General features: G+C 43.8%; 1 protein-coding gene across 4 annotated transcripts in view; it reads left to right on the plus strand.

Annotated features, from left to right (window-relative positions):
* Positions 1 to 15993, plus strand: part of ZMYM4 (zinc finger MYM-type containing 4) — a 52577-nt gene that overhangs the window by 33415 nt on the left and 3169 nt on the right. For all 4 annotated transcript variants that reach the window (XM_058195676.1, XM_058195674.1, XM_058195673.1 and 1 more), the window contains 15 exons: positions 910 to 1060; positions 1277 to 1449; positions 3300 to 3480; positions 4964 to 5107; positions 5425 to 5462; positions 6132 to 6276; positions 7049 to 7170; positions 8202 to 8364; positions 8688 to 8741; positions 9156 to 9335; positions 9512 to 9606; positions 11315 to 11486; positions 12393 to 12544; positions 14749 to 14860; positions 15038 to 15286. In XM_058195676.1, coding sequence (XP_058051659.1) covers positions 910 to 1060; positions 1277 to 1449; positions 3300 to 3480; positions 4964 to 5107; positions 5425 to 5462; positions 6132 to 6276; positions 7049 to 7170; positions 8202 to 8364; positions 8688 to 8741; positions 9156 to 9335; positions 9512 to 9606; positions 11315 to 11486; positions 12393 to 12544; positions 14749 to 14860; positions 15038 to 15286 — 2131 coding nt within the window. The remainder of the gene's footprint in view (positions 1 to 909; positions 1061 to 1276; positions 1450 to 3299; positions 3481 to 4963; positions 5108 to 5424; positions 5463 to 6131; positions 6277 to 7048; positions 7171 to 8201; positions 8365 to 8687; positions 8742 to 9155; positions 9336 to 9511; positions 9607 to 11314; positions 11487 to 12392; positions 12545 to 14748; positions 14861 to 15037; positions 15287 to 15993) is intronic.

Genomic DNA, 15993 nt, shown 5'->3' on the forward strand with positions numbered 1-15993 from the left:
TTATAACTACATTAAAAAATTATTCTGCAAACCTCTCACCCATAAGGTAATTAATTCCTTGGGGGATGGGGTATAGGACAATTTGCCATCACCAACTCATTGTGGCCATCTCGCCGCATCCAACTCATTGTGGGATAATTCCAAAAGAAATCACCTAATCCAATCGTCCCAAAGATGCTTTTTCAAGAGGCAACTGGACTTTGGTTTTTTCTTTGAAGATGTTTCACTTCTCATCCAAGAAGCTTCTTGGATGAGAAGCGAAACGTCTTCAAAGAAAAACCAGAAAATCCAGTTGCCTCTTGAAAAAGCACCTTTGGGAATAACCAGAACCTGGATGACTGAGAATCTCCATACCTAATCCAATAAATGTTATCCCCCACTGTCTCTTCGACATTATCTCCATTTTTGTCAGTGGAATTAATGTTGAAGACACAGTGGGGGATAACATTGCATTGAGTTACCCCGCATGGAATTGTCTTGCGGTGAGTTGACTCTGGTGACATGGCTGCGAGTTTTGCAGCTCAAAAGTGGCAAGCGGCACTCTTCTCCCCGCCCCCCAAGCTGCTGGGAATCTTCTTTTACCACTATTCTGTCTTCTGAGATTCAGCAGGCATTGCTCACCTGTTTTTTAACTAATCCCGTACTGCTCTTAAGACCTTCGCTATGGATTTTTAATGACAGCTGTGAATTTTCATTTCTGAGCAGATTATAAAACTGGCAGCTCTTCAAATGGCAGCCGGTAGTCTTGATTAATGACAGATCTTGGCAGGTTCTCGGTGTGGGGTTTTGGGTTTTTTTTTGTTTTTTGTCTTTTAAATGGAAATGGGTGAACTTGTGTTTCTTTGAGAGAAGCACACAATGGCATGTTCTTTTCTGAATTGGGCTCCATTTTTCCCCCCTTGATTGCAGGGCAGAATGTTCCAGTTTTGCGGCAAAACCTGTTGCGATGAATATAAAAAGATAAACTGTGTCATGTCAATGTGTGAATACTGCAAAATTGACAAGATTGTTAAAGAAACGGTGCGATTTTCAGGCATTGATAAATCATTCTGTAGTGAAGGTAAGAAAGTATGGGTCTAATTGGCATTCAGTTGCCAAGATAGGCAGTGGTGGAAATGGTAATTTTAATCATTTCTTCTGTATATGCTCGTGCGTAAAATAAAAAGCTTTAACTTTCAAGTTGCAAAAGAGTTTGCTTCTGAAATTGTTACACATTGGGAAGATGGTTGGAGAATTCTAAGTCATTGTCATTTGTTATTCTTGGCTCTTTTTCTAGGCTGCAAGTTGCTTTACAAGCACGACTTAGCCAAACGTTGGGGGAATCACTGTAAAATGTGCAGCTACTGTTTGCAGACCTCTCCAAAACTGGTGCAGAATCACTTTGGAGGCAAAGTGGAGGAATTCTGCTCAGAAGATTGCATGTCAAAGTTCACAGTTTTGTTTTATCAAGTAAGTTATCCTGGCACTCTTCAAATCTGTCTTCTATCAATTCTTCCTCTTAGAAGAATGGTGCTTCAGCACAGTAGGGTATGTTATCACCGGTGAATTAATTGGGATAGAAAATACTGCATCCTTAAGCGTTGTCAATGAGCCTTAGAATGTATCATTTTTAGGTCAGCTTTACCTCTATATATTCAATCTATAATTATGCAAGTGTTGCATAATGACCTCTTATGGTATATAGGTAGTCCTCGTTTAACAACTACAGTTGGGACTTGCAACTCTGTTGCTAAGTGTTCTGGCCATTAAGCAAAACATCCTATGACCGTGACAGATTTACAAGCTCATTTCCACTGTGGTCTTTAAGCAGCTTACCCACAGACATTAAGTGAGACTTCATGTGATCATAACTTGCGATTTTACTACCGGCTTTTCCATTGATTATGCTTGTCGTAATCTGGTTTTGAAGCATACAGATGGTGATCACCTGACCACAGGATGCCACAGTGGTTTTGAGTGGGAGGACCGGGTGTAAAGTTACTATTCATTGCGGTCATAACTTCGAATGGTTGCTAAACAGGGCATTCACTAAGCAAGGACTACTTGTATGTAATAATATATAGAAATAATTTGAATGTTTTGTTTATTTATTCAGCACTGTGTACTGTTCCAATTTGGTAGCTCCATACTAAACACAAAGTAAAGATTGCAAAGCATAATAGAGAATTACATCGCTGTATAACATTTTAAAGTTGGACCATAAGAAAGGCTGAGCGCCAAAGAATTGAGGCCTTTGAACTCTGGTGCTGAAGAAGACTCCTGTGAGTCCCTTGGACTGCAAGGCGATCCAACCGATCAGTCCTAGAGGAGTTCAACCCTGACTGCTCTTTAGAAGGCCAGATCCTGAAGATGAAACTGAAATAATTTGGCCACCTAATGAGAAGGAAGGACTCACTGGAGAAGAGCCTAATGCTGGGAAATATTGAGGGCAAAAGAAGAAAGGGACAACAGAGAGTGAGGTGGCTGGATGGAGTCACTGAAGCAGTAGGCGTGAGCTTAAATGGACTCCAGAGGATGGTAGAGGATAGGAAGGCCTGGGGGAATGTTGTCCATGGGGTCGCGATGGGTCAGACACAACTTTCGCAACTAACAACAACAAATAACATTTCAGCAGCTAGCAGCTGGCTGATCTTATTTGCACTTGGCAGCTAAGCAAAGGTTGGCCTGACTGTCCAGAACAGGGACCAGGAATTAGCAAGCAAACAAACACAGGAAGAAGGCAATAATAAACAAAGATTGTGACTGAGGTTATACAAGCAGATCTACGTCGCTAGAAGGACCCATCTACTTTCGTATATACAACACACAGTCCTGATTAATTGTCAGTCCCATCAGAGGATGAAGACTATTGCTAACATAGTGCAAGCCGCCCTGAGTCTTCGGAGAAGGGCGGGATATAAATGCAAATTAAAAAAAAAGAGGCCCGATAGCAGTTTACTAGCAGCAGGTGATGGAGAGATCTGTACTTCCCAATGGGTCATCAGATGGAATGGGGAAAAGATGATTCAGTTACATATAATTAGGCCTACTGGTACCTTCATTGTCCCCTTGATTTAGGATTCTTGAGTCTCGTATTTTCCAAATGTGACAGAGAAAAAGAAAGAATTCTGACTTGGGATGAATGAATGGGTGAGTGAGTGGATGAATATATATTCCAAATCAGAGGGAGAAATATTTTTGTGTTTTTGACTGGGTCACGGCAGATAATTTGCATGAACAAAATTGTATAAAACTGAAAACCATACAATAGAATCAGTTGTTTAAAAAGTTGCCTTGTGCCTCTTCCCTTTTCTCTGTAGATGTCCAAATGTGATGGGTGCAAAAGGCAGGGAAAACTCAGCGAGTCCCTGAAGTGGCGGGGTGAAATCAAACATTTTTGCAACTTGCTTTGCATTTTAATGTTTTGCAACCAGCAGTGTGCATCAGATCCACCGCCGCCACCCCCTCCACCGCCACCACCACCCCCTCCAAATAATGCAGGTAAAAGAAAGGTATCGGATGGCATTAGAGCAGCTACTGTAGAGCAGGCTCCCACACTGGAGGTTTTTAAGAAGAGATTGGATAACTATTTGAAATGGTATAGGGCAGTGATGGCTAACCTTTTTCTCTTCGTGTGCCAAAAGGGCAGGCGTGCGTGCGTGACAGTGCGTGCATGTGCTGACACCCATAATGCAATGTCCTCGTGCATGTGCACACAACCACCCACGCATGCGCACGCGACTCCCCTGCCCCCCTTGCGCATGCAAAAATTTTAGCACAGTTCTCTGACCGGTTGCTGGCTGAGCGTGGCCATGGTGGGCTTGGCCTACTTGGCCTCCTGCACTGCTGGGGGAGGGGGCATTTTCACCCTCCCCAAGCTCCGGAGGCTCTCCTCGAGCCTCCAGGACGGTGGAAATGGCCTCCCCCGGGCTCTGGAGGCCCTCCAGAACCAGAAATGGGCCCGTTTCCAGAACTTCCGGGAGGCCCATTTTTCGCCCTCCCCAGGCTCTGCGTGGGCCCTGCACTTACCTGGCATCCAAAACAGGCCGCATGGAGATGCCTGGAAGACTCCTGGGCCAAAAAATGGGCTGGAGGGGAGGCACGCCACACCCTTGTGCTCTCTCCGCCCCCGGTGCGTGCATGCACAACCCCCTCATGCATCTCCGACATGTGCCTCGCCCCCTGCGCATCCAAAAAAATCAACTGGCTGGTGGGAAGCACGCGCACGCATGCACAGTAGAACTGACCTGGGTGACAGCTCCTGTGCCCGCAGAGAGGGTTCTGCATGCTAGCTGTGGCACGCGTGCCATAGGTTCACCATCACAGGTATAAGGTTTCCCCTGTTTGAGCAGAAGGTTGGACTAGAAGACTCCAAGGTCCCTTCCAACTCTCTTACTCTGTTACAGCGAATCTGGTCCACATGGAGGAAGGGTATTAGATTCCTGTGAGCATGCCCTGTGATTACACGTGTTTTAAATTGTCATGGTTGAGAAACACCGGAATAGACAGCATATTTTCTATAGCATCCATTGCAGTTATGCTGTGTCACATTTTGCACTTGACTTCGATACGTTGGCCAGCAAACCTCCCTATTGCTACCATGTACTCTAGGTATGGTATTGACTCCAAAGTATTAAAATTAAGACGGACCTTGATGATGGGTGATGCTCAAGCCTAAAGAGATTCAGCTGAGAGGATGGTTGCCTTATCTGCCTGTTGCAGTAGCACGCCATCTCTCAGCTGTATTCACAAAGGATTGTATCTCAGATGCAGTTCGTACAAAGACAGACATCGCTAATTTGAAAGAACGCCACAGATCTATCTTAGGGATAGAGATTCCCCATGCCTTCTACTCCGATAGAATGCCCTAAACACATTTCATCTCTATGTTAGATTTAAGTAGGCCTTTTTTAATGTCTATGTATAAAGACTAGAGTCTTGCTGTCATTAACTATGTTCCAACTTCCTTTCCTTTTCCACCCAGCAAATGTTTCTATGACACCAACATCTTCAGCAGGGCCCCCTTTATCTCTCAGGAAGGACTCCACCCCAGTGATTGCAAATGTGGTGTCTCTTGCCAGCACGCCTGCTGCTCAGCCTACAGCCAACTCCAATAATGTCTTGCAAGGTAGGCAGTGGATGTATCTTTTCTCCTCTACCTATGAAACCCACACCCTCTGTTACGTTGCTTCCCCGGGTGCACATTGACATGCTATTGCTCCAGTATGGAGCTGTGTCTCTCAACCGTGGCAACTTTAAGCTGTCTGGACTTCTGGGAGTTGAAGGTTAAAGTTGCCACGGTTGAGAAATGCCAGTGCGGAATGAGAATGTTTGAATGAGCAAGCAAACCTATAAATGTGCTTTTGTGATCTGTAGCCCAGAATTGCTTTTAATGTTAAAAAGGAAGGAAGACATTTTTCCCCTGTTTTTGTTTCCTCCTAACAGGTGCAGTTCCTACTGTAACAGCAAAAATAATTGGTGATGTAAGTTTTCCTGAAAATAATACCTCTTGATGAATTTACACTTCTACTTATGTTCTGACTTCATCGCTATGTCATGCATTGATTTTCCCCTCGTTTTCTTTGTGATTGCCTGTACTTGAATAACATCGTGATGTTATAATGTTATAATGACCAGCCAGTGCTTTCTGCATTCACAAAATTAAGCTACGTTGTACATACTTGTCATACATAACCTGGGAGGAAAAACTCCTTTGCTAGCTTCGATTCCCAAGCTTCCCTGGAAAGTGACTTTGTATGTTTGTTTAAGATTTCAATTTAGATAGCTGCCCATCTCTCAGACTAGGCAGCAAACATAGGATTAAGGAACAGAAGGAAGAGCATAAAATCACAATCGCTTCATAACATAATAAGGACTTAATCCCATTAATAGACAAACCTCACTTCCTGGTCCTCATACCCAGGGGAATATGCAATCTTAAACACTAAAGTGTTTTACCAAAAAGTAAAGCAACACACAAAATCATAGGCGTAATTCTACCAGGAAGCGTCCTTAGAATGGACTTAGAAAGGAAGAGGAGGAGGCAGAACAAATTAGTAACTGAGGCTTGCTGGCTGTACTTCCTCTTGTCTAGATATCCCCCTTTTAAGGATGTGTAACAAACAGACTCTTGTTTTCTGACTTGAAACTAGGCAAGTACCCAGACAGATGCTTTGAAGCTCCCACCCTCACAGCCACCCCGGCTCCTCAAAAACAAAGCCTTGCTGTGCAAGCCCATAACCCAGACCAAGGCCACTTCTTGCAAGCCTCATACGCAGCATAAGGAATGCCAAACCGGTAAGTAATAAACATGGATTGATTGCTGCTTAAGCTTGCAAGGGAGGGGGGAAGGGTTCAGTAGCAGTGCATATCACCTTTCAACGCATTGGGACAATCTAAAGCGAGGGTCTCCAACCTTAGCAACTGTATGACTTGTGGACTTCAACTCCCAGAATTCTGGGACTTGAAGTCCACAAGTCGTAATGTTGCCAAGGTTGGAGACCTCTGATCTAAAGCATGCTGGCAGAGGGAATTCTGGGAGTTGAAATCCACACATCTCTGAAGTTGAGAAACACTATACTAAAATAATATTGATAGAATGTGTAATTGAGCACAATTCTTGTTTAGGTTCAGCAGCGTGGCAGGGAGGAGGGAGAAGCGAACAGGAGGCTGGGATACAAAACTCCATTGTAAATACCTTTAGAAAATCCTGGGTGGGAAATGCCGCCACATTGCACAATATCTCTAAGAATCCAAAAGTTGTTCTGATTTTGAGAAAGGAAACCCAGCAGTGACTGAGTCCTGTTGCCATAGATAAAGACAATAAGCCTCCATTGCCTAAGAGTGAGTTATCTGTTGCATTTGCCGACCAGGGATTTATCTTGAATTAATGGCAATATGGGGGGGGGGGAAGGCCAATGAGCAAATAGGTATACCAAACAGGATGGTGAGTTGGGTACAGCCATAACAGTTAACAGAAAACAATAATGTTACATGCTAAGAGAGATGAATGGACAGCTGCTTTGCTCCCAAGAATCACACCTTTTCTTTTTAACACGGCAATGGAAAGAAGAGGAAGAGGAAGTTCCACCCAAAATCATTATGGTGCCTGTTCCTGTACCAGTGTTTGTGCCAATCCCACTTCATCTCTTCTCCCAGTACACACCAGTCCCTCTGGGAATGCCAGTCCCGGTGAGTGATGTGTCGGGTGCCCTTTTCTTCGAGCCAGGTTTCCAAGATGTGCTAGGGAAGGATTGCACGAGTGGGCTTCTACCTGGCCAAAGTGCGGTGCCATGACATGACCGCTTGTGATTACAGGTGGCCCTTGACTTATGACCAGACATTTAACAAAGCTAAATAACTTCAAAATTACAAAGCACCTGGATTCAAAGTTTCAACCAAACTTTGAAGGAATGGACTTGATTGAATCTCACTTTGTGCCGTCACCTGATCAAACTTTGGGCACTTGGCAACACGGCTGCATTTGCAGTTGTTTGCAGTGTCCTGCAGTCAAGTGACTCACCGCCAGCTCCGTAGACTGAAACAGCCCCATCCTTTCAGTTGATATCACATGATTGAATGGCTTTCTGTGACTTTAGACATTTGTGGTCCTTATCCCTCTCACGTGGTATGATGAAATGTGCATCTATGGGTGGAGGGGAGAGGAGAGATTTGACCAATGTAGATTTTTGCATGAAAGAGAAACGGATCAAGAGATTGCACAGTCCTACACTTGATGAGGGAGGTGGGAAGAGATTCAGGATAACCCTAACCTTAGAATCTCTCAGGAGCCATTTAATAACTTTAAAGGTTGCAGCTTTAGTTTGGCAAGATTATATCCTTACATAAGGTGTAAACAAATAAAGGAATGAACTCAATGGAATCTCACTGTCTCATCTCTGGGTTCGAGCCTGACAAATGGATCACCCTTGGACTAGATGGTCTTCTGGAAATTTGCAGTTGGTCTTCTATCTAATTGTAGCCCCTCCCAGTCTCCTTGTCTTGAGAAGCCTAAGATGCTTGGTAAGGCTGCTGTCAATGAATCAAAGGATGGGTTGCACTTATATTGTAGCCTTAAATATTATGGAGACACTTGACTTTTCTTAAGGGATAGATTTTCTCTTCAGCATTGGTCAGACTTAAGAAGGGAAGCTGGCTCTTCATTACAAATGATTCTTCACAGCTTCTGAGAAATAAGAGAAGTTGCTGGTGTTTCTCTCCAGGTCCCGGTTCCTATGTTTTTGCCGCCTGCCCCAGAGAGCACTGACAAAACAAGAGAAGCCATTCCAGACGTTAAAAAGAACTCGGCTAGTCCTTTTGAGGCCGATCTTCTCCAGATGGCAGAAATGGTTGCCGAAGATAAAGACAAGGAACACTCTCAAGGAGGTAGGTGGATTTTGTCTTAGAGAACAAAGGAAGGCAAATATACGTGTCCCAGGATAATGTTGCAGGAACCATTCTCGGTTGGTCACCAGGATCCAAGATTTAGTCTTCTGAGCTTTTGAATTTAGTGCTGGAGCCCATCCTCGGGGAACTTCTCTCTACTGTAATCTGTGCTTTGGGCTGTTCCATGGACAGTGACTTAGACACATTGTGGGTCCCTTTAGAATAAATCTGTTATATATAGCATTAACTAGGTTCTGGAATTTTGCTGATATTAATTTGTTTTAGCTGTATTGGTTTATCTTGGTCTTTCCATCTTATTTCAGGCTCTCAAACATCTGAGCATGAGCTGTTTCTGGACCCCAAAATATTTGAAAAAGGTGAGCCTGTAAATCAGATCAACACAAAGGCAAATTTCAACTGAACACAAGAAGAAGCTTTTTTCTTACCAAAATAGTTATCGAGATTAGAACACACACATACATACAAACACCTGCATACACAGTTTGAAAGTTGTGTAAAGTAATAACCTTGATCATCAGTAGGGATGTCCAACCTTGGTGACTTTAAGACCTTTGGACTTCAACTCCCAGAATTTCCCAGACAGAACTCCCAGAATTTTCCAGAACTTTGCTGCTTGGGAAATTTTGGGAGTTGAAGTCCACAAGTTTAAAAGTTGCCAGGCTTGGACATGGTTTCTTTAAGGCCCCGTTTTCTAATGGGCCTTTGTTGGACCTGCTTCTTAGCCTTCCCCAACTCCTTCTGCATTCACCTTCTTTCCTTTGCAATTTCAGACCAGGGCAGCACGTACAGCGGGGACCTGGAATCGGAAGCAGTGTCAACTCCCCACAGCTGGGAGGATGAGCTGAATCACTATGCGTTACGCTCCAGTACAGTGCCTGAGCCTGAGCCTGAACCAAAACAGTTCTCCAAAGGCGAACTGGAGCAGGACCTGGAGGCTGACTTCCCATCAGGTTGGTCAACTTTGGAAGAAAATGCTCCATGCATATGAAAGTGTGGCATCAACACCTGGGCCGCAGCCTTTGAATCTCTGCACCACTTGCAGAGTAATTTCTGATTTGCCTCATTATTGAAGATCAGCCCTAACTGCTACTTTGCCGTTAAATCTGTCCCTTTGTTTCAAAATTAGATTCCTTTGACCCCATCAGCAAAGGGCTAGGTCTTCATTCACGGGCACGAGCAAGACGGAGACATAGAGACGGTTTTCCGCAACCAAAAAGACGGGTAAGAAACATTTATTTTTATTTATTTTATTTGATTTGATTTTTATACCGCCCTTCTCCCGAAGGACTCAGGGCGGTGTACAGGCATAATAAGACCGACAATACAATATACAAGTTTAAAATACGATTTAAAAAACTTATTTAAATTAGCCCAGAGATTAAAATTTACCATACTAAAACCCCATTTAAAATTAATAAATATAACATTAAAAGCCCAATTTAAGCCAGCCCCGCGCGGATAAAAAGATGAGTCTTGAGTTCGCGACGAAATGTCCGAAGGTCAGGTATTTGGCGTAAACCCGGGGGAAGCTCGTTCCAGAGTGTGGGAGCCCCCACAGAGAAGGCCCTTCGCCTGGGGGCCGCCAGCCGACATTGTTTGGCGGACGGCACCCTGAGAAGTCCCTCTCTGTGGGAGCGTACAGGTCGGTGGGAGGCGTGTGGTAACAGCAGGCGGTCCCGTAAGTACCCAGGCCCTAAGCCATGGAGCGCTTTAAAGGTCATAACCAACACCTTAAAGTGCACCCGGAAGGCCACAGGCAGCCAGTGCAGTCTGCGCAGGAGCGGTGTTACATGGGAGCTACACGTAGCTCCCTCTATAACCCGCGCAGCTGCATTCTGGACTAACTGAAGCCTCCGAGTGCACTTCAAGGGAAGCCCCATGTAGAGAGCATTACAGTAATCCAAGCGAGAGGATTCCTTGTTTATCCCTTGTTGGATTCCTTGTTTATCCCTAAAACCAGAAAATCAAAGATGATTTGCAAATGGGTTAACGGTGGCAGGTCAGGGTGCTGAATGAAGTCCTACTTTTACCAGCAGTAAGTTTCTCAGTCTCGGTAACTTGAAGATGCGTGGACTTTAACTCCTAGGAATTCTGGGTTCATTCATGAAATCAGAAATCTGGGAACTGAAGCCCTGCTACCTTCAAATTTCAGCAGTCTCCAGTGACATAGAATATCCTTAGGAGAGGTTTTCTTCCATTTTCCCTGAGAAAACGCTGCAGTCAGGCTGGCATGTCTTAGATTGATTTCAGCCTGTGTCAGCAACAGTGATTTATAATAGTTGCAGCATCCTGCAGTCACGTAATCACCATTTGCAACCTTCTCAGTCAGCTTCCAATGAGCAAAAGTCAACGGGGAAGCCAGCAGACAAGGTTGCAAGTCACTGTTGTGTGATATTTTATTTTATTTATTTATTTATTTATTTCATCAAACATGTATAAGATAACAGATATACTATAAAGATGATTATAAATACATGAAATGGATACGAATAAATGGGGACAATAGGACAGGGCTGTAGGCACATTGATGCGCTTGTACACGCCCCTTACAGACCTCTTAGGAATGGGGTGAGATTGAGAGAATAGAATAGAATAGAATTTTTATTGGCCAAGTGTGATTGGACACACAAGGAATTTGTCTTGGTGCATATGCTCTCAGTGTACATAAAAGAAAAGATACCTTCATCAAGGTACAACATTTACAACACAATTGATGGTCAATATATCAATATAAATTGAGAGTAGACAGTCTAAGATTAAAGTTAAACCATATCTTATTTAACAACTGATTTGCTTAACTGCACCCCTTAATGACAAATTTTCTGATCCCTACTGTGGTTGTAAGGTGAGGACTACCTCTAATAGTCAAACAGCACAACTTTTTACAGAGGACAAACCATTTTTTTTTTCTTTACTTGCCTTCCTTCAGGGCAGAAAGAAGTCCATCGTATCTGTCGAACCCCGAATCCTGGTTCAGAGCTCATATCCAGGCTGTTCTGTTTCTGGGACGAGTCTCAAATACATGTATGGGGTGAATGCCTGGAAGAACTGGATCCAGTGGAAAAACACGCAGGAAGATCAAGGAGACCTGAAATTTGGAGGTAACCCCTTTTTGTTTAGTTTAGTTATCTTTGTTTAAGGTTTGGGGTTCAATGGTGGAGATAAATAAGCTTGGCTTTGGACAGAAGACCAGGCGGTCTTCGCACACACATGCACACCAGAAACCAAAAGTCCAGGTGGTCGGTGTGGATGCATGCGCACCGGGCGGCTGCTCCTCCGGTTTCCAGCATGTGCGCGCATGCCAAAAAGGTTCGCCAACACTAGGGGTGAAATGCTACCGGTTAGCACCGGTTCAGGCGAACTGGTAGTGATAAAAGCTACCAGTTCGGGCGAACCAGTAGTAAAAAAAACCTGCCAGTTTGTCCGAACAGGTATTTCCGATGATCAGCTATGTTGCGCGATTTAAATTTGCTAGAAAGCAGGAAATCCTGCTTTCTAGCGAATCTAAATCGCGTGGCATTGCTGTTCCCCCCTCGCTGTTCTACTTACCTTCCCAAGCCTCCTTTTTCTGCGTGAAGCACGCGTTTGGCGCGCACTATACATGCGCACGCACAGCGTGTGTTTGGCACACACTGCATGCGTGCACAGCATGCATTTGGCATGCACCGTGCATGTGCGGGAACTGAACTGGTGGCAAACCAGGGAAGATTTCACCACTGGCCAACACTGCTATATACAAGTGATATATTCCTTGACTTATCTCTTATTCAGGGATGGGGTTGAAAGAAAGTCAAGATGGCAGCCACAATCATCTGATCGAAGCCCTGCCCCCTTTTCTTTTAGGTGTGGCTTTGATTGTGTGATTGTGGCTGCCATGCTGATTCCTTTTTTTGTTTGGCCCCATCTCTGCGGACTCTCCTGCTGCTATTGCTAATTAACCCTGGAAATCCCCCCAAAGGGCTGAGCTGAGAACCATCTCCTTCTGACAGTGCTTCTCCTTCCTACAGTTCGGTCTGTGAAGCTCAAAGAGGACATCCTCTCGTGTTCCTTTTCGGAGCTGAGTTTCGGCTTGTGCCAATTCATCCAGGAGGTGCGGCGACCAAACGGCGAAAAGTATGATCCCGACAGCATCTTATACCTGTGCCTTGGAATTCAGCAGGTTATTTTTCTTCTTTACATCCATTTTTCTGGAGTCACATGTCTTTGACCTTCAAGGAGTAACAGGAAGAAGTATATAGAAATGGCAGATGGGCTTATTAATTAGGCTGGGCTTTTATGAACCTCCCTTGTTATCAATCTGTTTTTAGGTTCTAGCTTTTACATGCAAAAACAGCTCTCCCCTCTTGCTGGCCCATAATTCTGAATATAGGAAAGAATATTTGTGGTTCAGGGTTGATCACATCATCGTTGGGAGTAAGTGTGGCGTTTGATCCCCGTTTACATACAGTAGCTTGCCCTGCCATGTTAGTGGGGATATGCTTTTGTCCTTGGTAGTTCCTCCATCATCAGTTGGAATTACCATTTTGATTACCAATTCAGGGAGCACCAAGGACTCCACAAGTCTGAATACCTCAGGTCCACATATGTACTACTTTAACACATCTATAAGCCGCTTGCTTAGCTAAGATTGCCCATGGACCCCATCCATGCCCCGGGCACTTTGGGTGCTATAATGTTGAATGTGCAAAAAGAAAGATTCAGCAACTGCCTGAAGAATAACTTAAATGTTCACTATACTTAATTTAATTATCCTTAAATGTAAGTCAAATCAAATCAAATCAGACTTTTATCCTGGTCCTTCCCACTATTTTTGGCATGCCAAAAAAATCAAGGCTGCCTTTTAGTCAAGGAAAGGTTTGTATACCTTTACCTTAAAACACGGGGAAAGTTATTATGGGGCAGGAGTACTCAAGCAGTGGGATGGACTCCTTTAAGGCGATCCAGTCTACTTTCAAAGAAAACCTCTTCTTAAAAAACCTGATCCGGCTTTCTTGGGAAAAGAAGAAGGCAGGTCAAAACTCCCTGTGGATTTTTGCTCTTTTCTTTGCCTGTGCAAGCTGGCTGCAGATTTGGCTGGAGAAAACAGGGACAAGCTTGACAGCATCCCTGGCTTGAGCGTACAAGCAAAGCAAGAGTTCAAAAAGCAAAACTTGCATCCGCACCAGGCTCCAGTGGGCAGTTGTAATAGTTCAAAGTTTGAGGAATAGGCATTTACAGGTAGTTCTCAACTTACAACCATTCATTAGGTTACTGTTCCGAGTTAACAGCGGTCATGGAAACTGATTTGTGATCATTACAGCATTTCCACGGTCACATGATCAAAATTTGGATGCTTAGCAACTGATTCATATTTATGACGGTTTCAGTTTCCCTGGGTTTTGCGACCTTCTGACAAACAGTGGGGAATCAAGATTCATTTAACAACCGTATTACTAACTTAACAACTGCAGTGTTTCACTTAACAATTGTGGCAAAATAGGTCGTAAAATGGGGCAAAACTCACTTAACAAATGTCTTGCTTAGCAACAGAAAAACATTCTAGGCTCAATTGTGGTATTTACCATACTTCCAGTGTTTTGCACTGATCACTGATGTTTGTTCTGTTTTGTTTTTTCCCCCAATATTTCTTTATGGCCACCATTAGATAATCCTCTATCAAAGCATAAAATCATTATAAACCATACACACATGATGGCAACACCTTTATGTCAATAAAATTTAAAAGAGCCCACTGCTGATTGGGTAGGAAAGAAAATACAGATATAGGGTCTACATCACTTCTCTGAAATGCCATTGTTTCTATCATTTTCATACAAGATGGTTAAAGTAGGAACAACTTTTATTTGTGGAGGTGAGGTGGCTATATTCCAGATTTCGAGTTATTTACTGATTTACTTAAACAGATGTCCAGAACTCAGAAAATGGCTTGCTCTCTCACCTCCGCCTTACCTAAGAAACCCAGTTTGAATTATATCCCTTGCAGCTTTTCTGCTGGCCAATGGGGTTGATTTCAAAATTGATTCCATTGATTTCAGTGGGGTTGATTTCAGTTTGAGGATGACTAGATTTTAAAATAGGTGCCATTCAGCAAGAAATGTATTCTCATATGGACCTGGCTTTTCACTTGTACATTATACCTGAAGGAATACTTGAGATCATGCTTGAAAATATGGCTAGTGGGAGCACCTCAATCCTATGAGGACTTGTATTTTCTGGCTACTTTCCAAACCCTTCAAAGTACCGAAGGTGGTTGTATTAAGATGGGATGAAAGAACTGGACCTGTTGCTAGGCCAGAGGCTCTGTCTCTACATTTCTTTAGAAACATAGTCATTTTTTCTTTCTTTTTTTCTTCTCCTTTGCAGTACTTATTTGAGAACGGTAGAATAGATAACATTTTTACTGAGCCCTACTCCAGGTTTATGATTGAACTTACAAAACTGTTGAAAATCTGGGAGCCTACAATACTTCCAAACGGTAAGCTTGGCAATTTGTTCGGTTAGTAAAAGGCTGTTTGTTGGTGGCCCCTTTTGAAAAGGGAGCAAATATCTTTGAAGGGGGAATGGCGCTTAATTCCAGACCTACGTCTTTGATTTGATCCGGCTGAAATGACTTTTGTTGTTGTTGTTGTTGTTTCCTCACTCAAATCTGCAGGTTACATGTTTTCAAGGATCGAAGAGGAGCACTTATGGGAGTGTAAGCAGCTGGGCGCCTATTCCCCCATTGTGCTCTTGAACACGCTGCTTTTTTTTAACACCAAATACTTCCAGCTCAAGAATGTCACCGAGCACATGAAGCTGTCCTTTGCCCACGTCATGCGACGCACCCGGACTCTGAAATACAACACAAAGCTGACTTACTTACGCTTCTTCCCACCTTTCCAAAAGCAGGACCTAGAGCCAGGTGGGTAAACCGATCCTTCTTGCATTTTCCCAGAGAGTGTTAATTGACCAACCTCCAGCCCTGGGATTTCTTCCCAGTCACCCATTCAAGCACTAACCAGATTGGGCCCTGCTTAGCTTCTGAGGCCAACGTTACCAGCCAGCTGCCATTTACTGGGAAGCCCAAAAATCCATTGACCAGGAGGAGAGTGATAACAACCATTACCATAATTTTTTGGACTATTAAGATGCACCGGAGAAAAAGACGCGCCAAGATTTCAAAGAGGAAAACAAGAAAAAAAAACTTTTGGCTTCTGTGCATCTGGTTTTTGCCCTCCCTGCCCCCCAGGAGTACTCTGCAGGCCTTCCAAACCCTCTGCGTGTCCGCGCCTGGGGAGTGGGTGTTGGGACACCAAAAATGGCTGTATTTGGTCTATAAGATGCACCAACATTTACATCCTCTTTTGAAGCGGGGGGAAGTGTGTCTTATACTCAGAAAAGTATGGTACTTTCATTCCTCTCCCCCCCTCCCCGCCCGTTTCCTTAACTTTTTTCCAGCCCTCTTTTGGATTAAGCATTCAGGCCCTAGGATGAAGGTCAGCCTCTCTTTTTGAAAATACTTATAGGGAATATTGGAACATTTGCTTCCAATTTCTTGCAGGAGGTAGACAGGAATAATCTTGGTTCCTCCAGTACAATGTTATGTCCCAGGACTGTGGTGAGAGAAGT

This window comes from Ahaetulla prasina, chromosome 10 (assembly GCF_028640845.1).
Source record: "Ahaetulla prasina isolate Xishuangbanna chromosome 10, ASM2864084v1, whole genome shotgun sequence".
In the NCBI taxonomy this organism is placed as follows: Eukaryota; Metazoa; Chordata; class Lepidosauria; order Squamata; family Colubridae; genus Ahaetulla; species Ahaetulla prasina.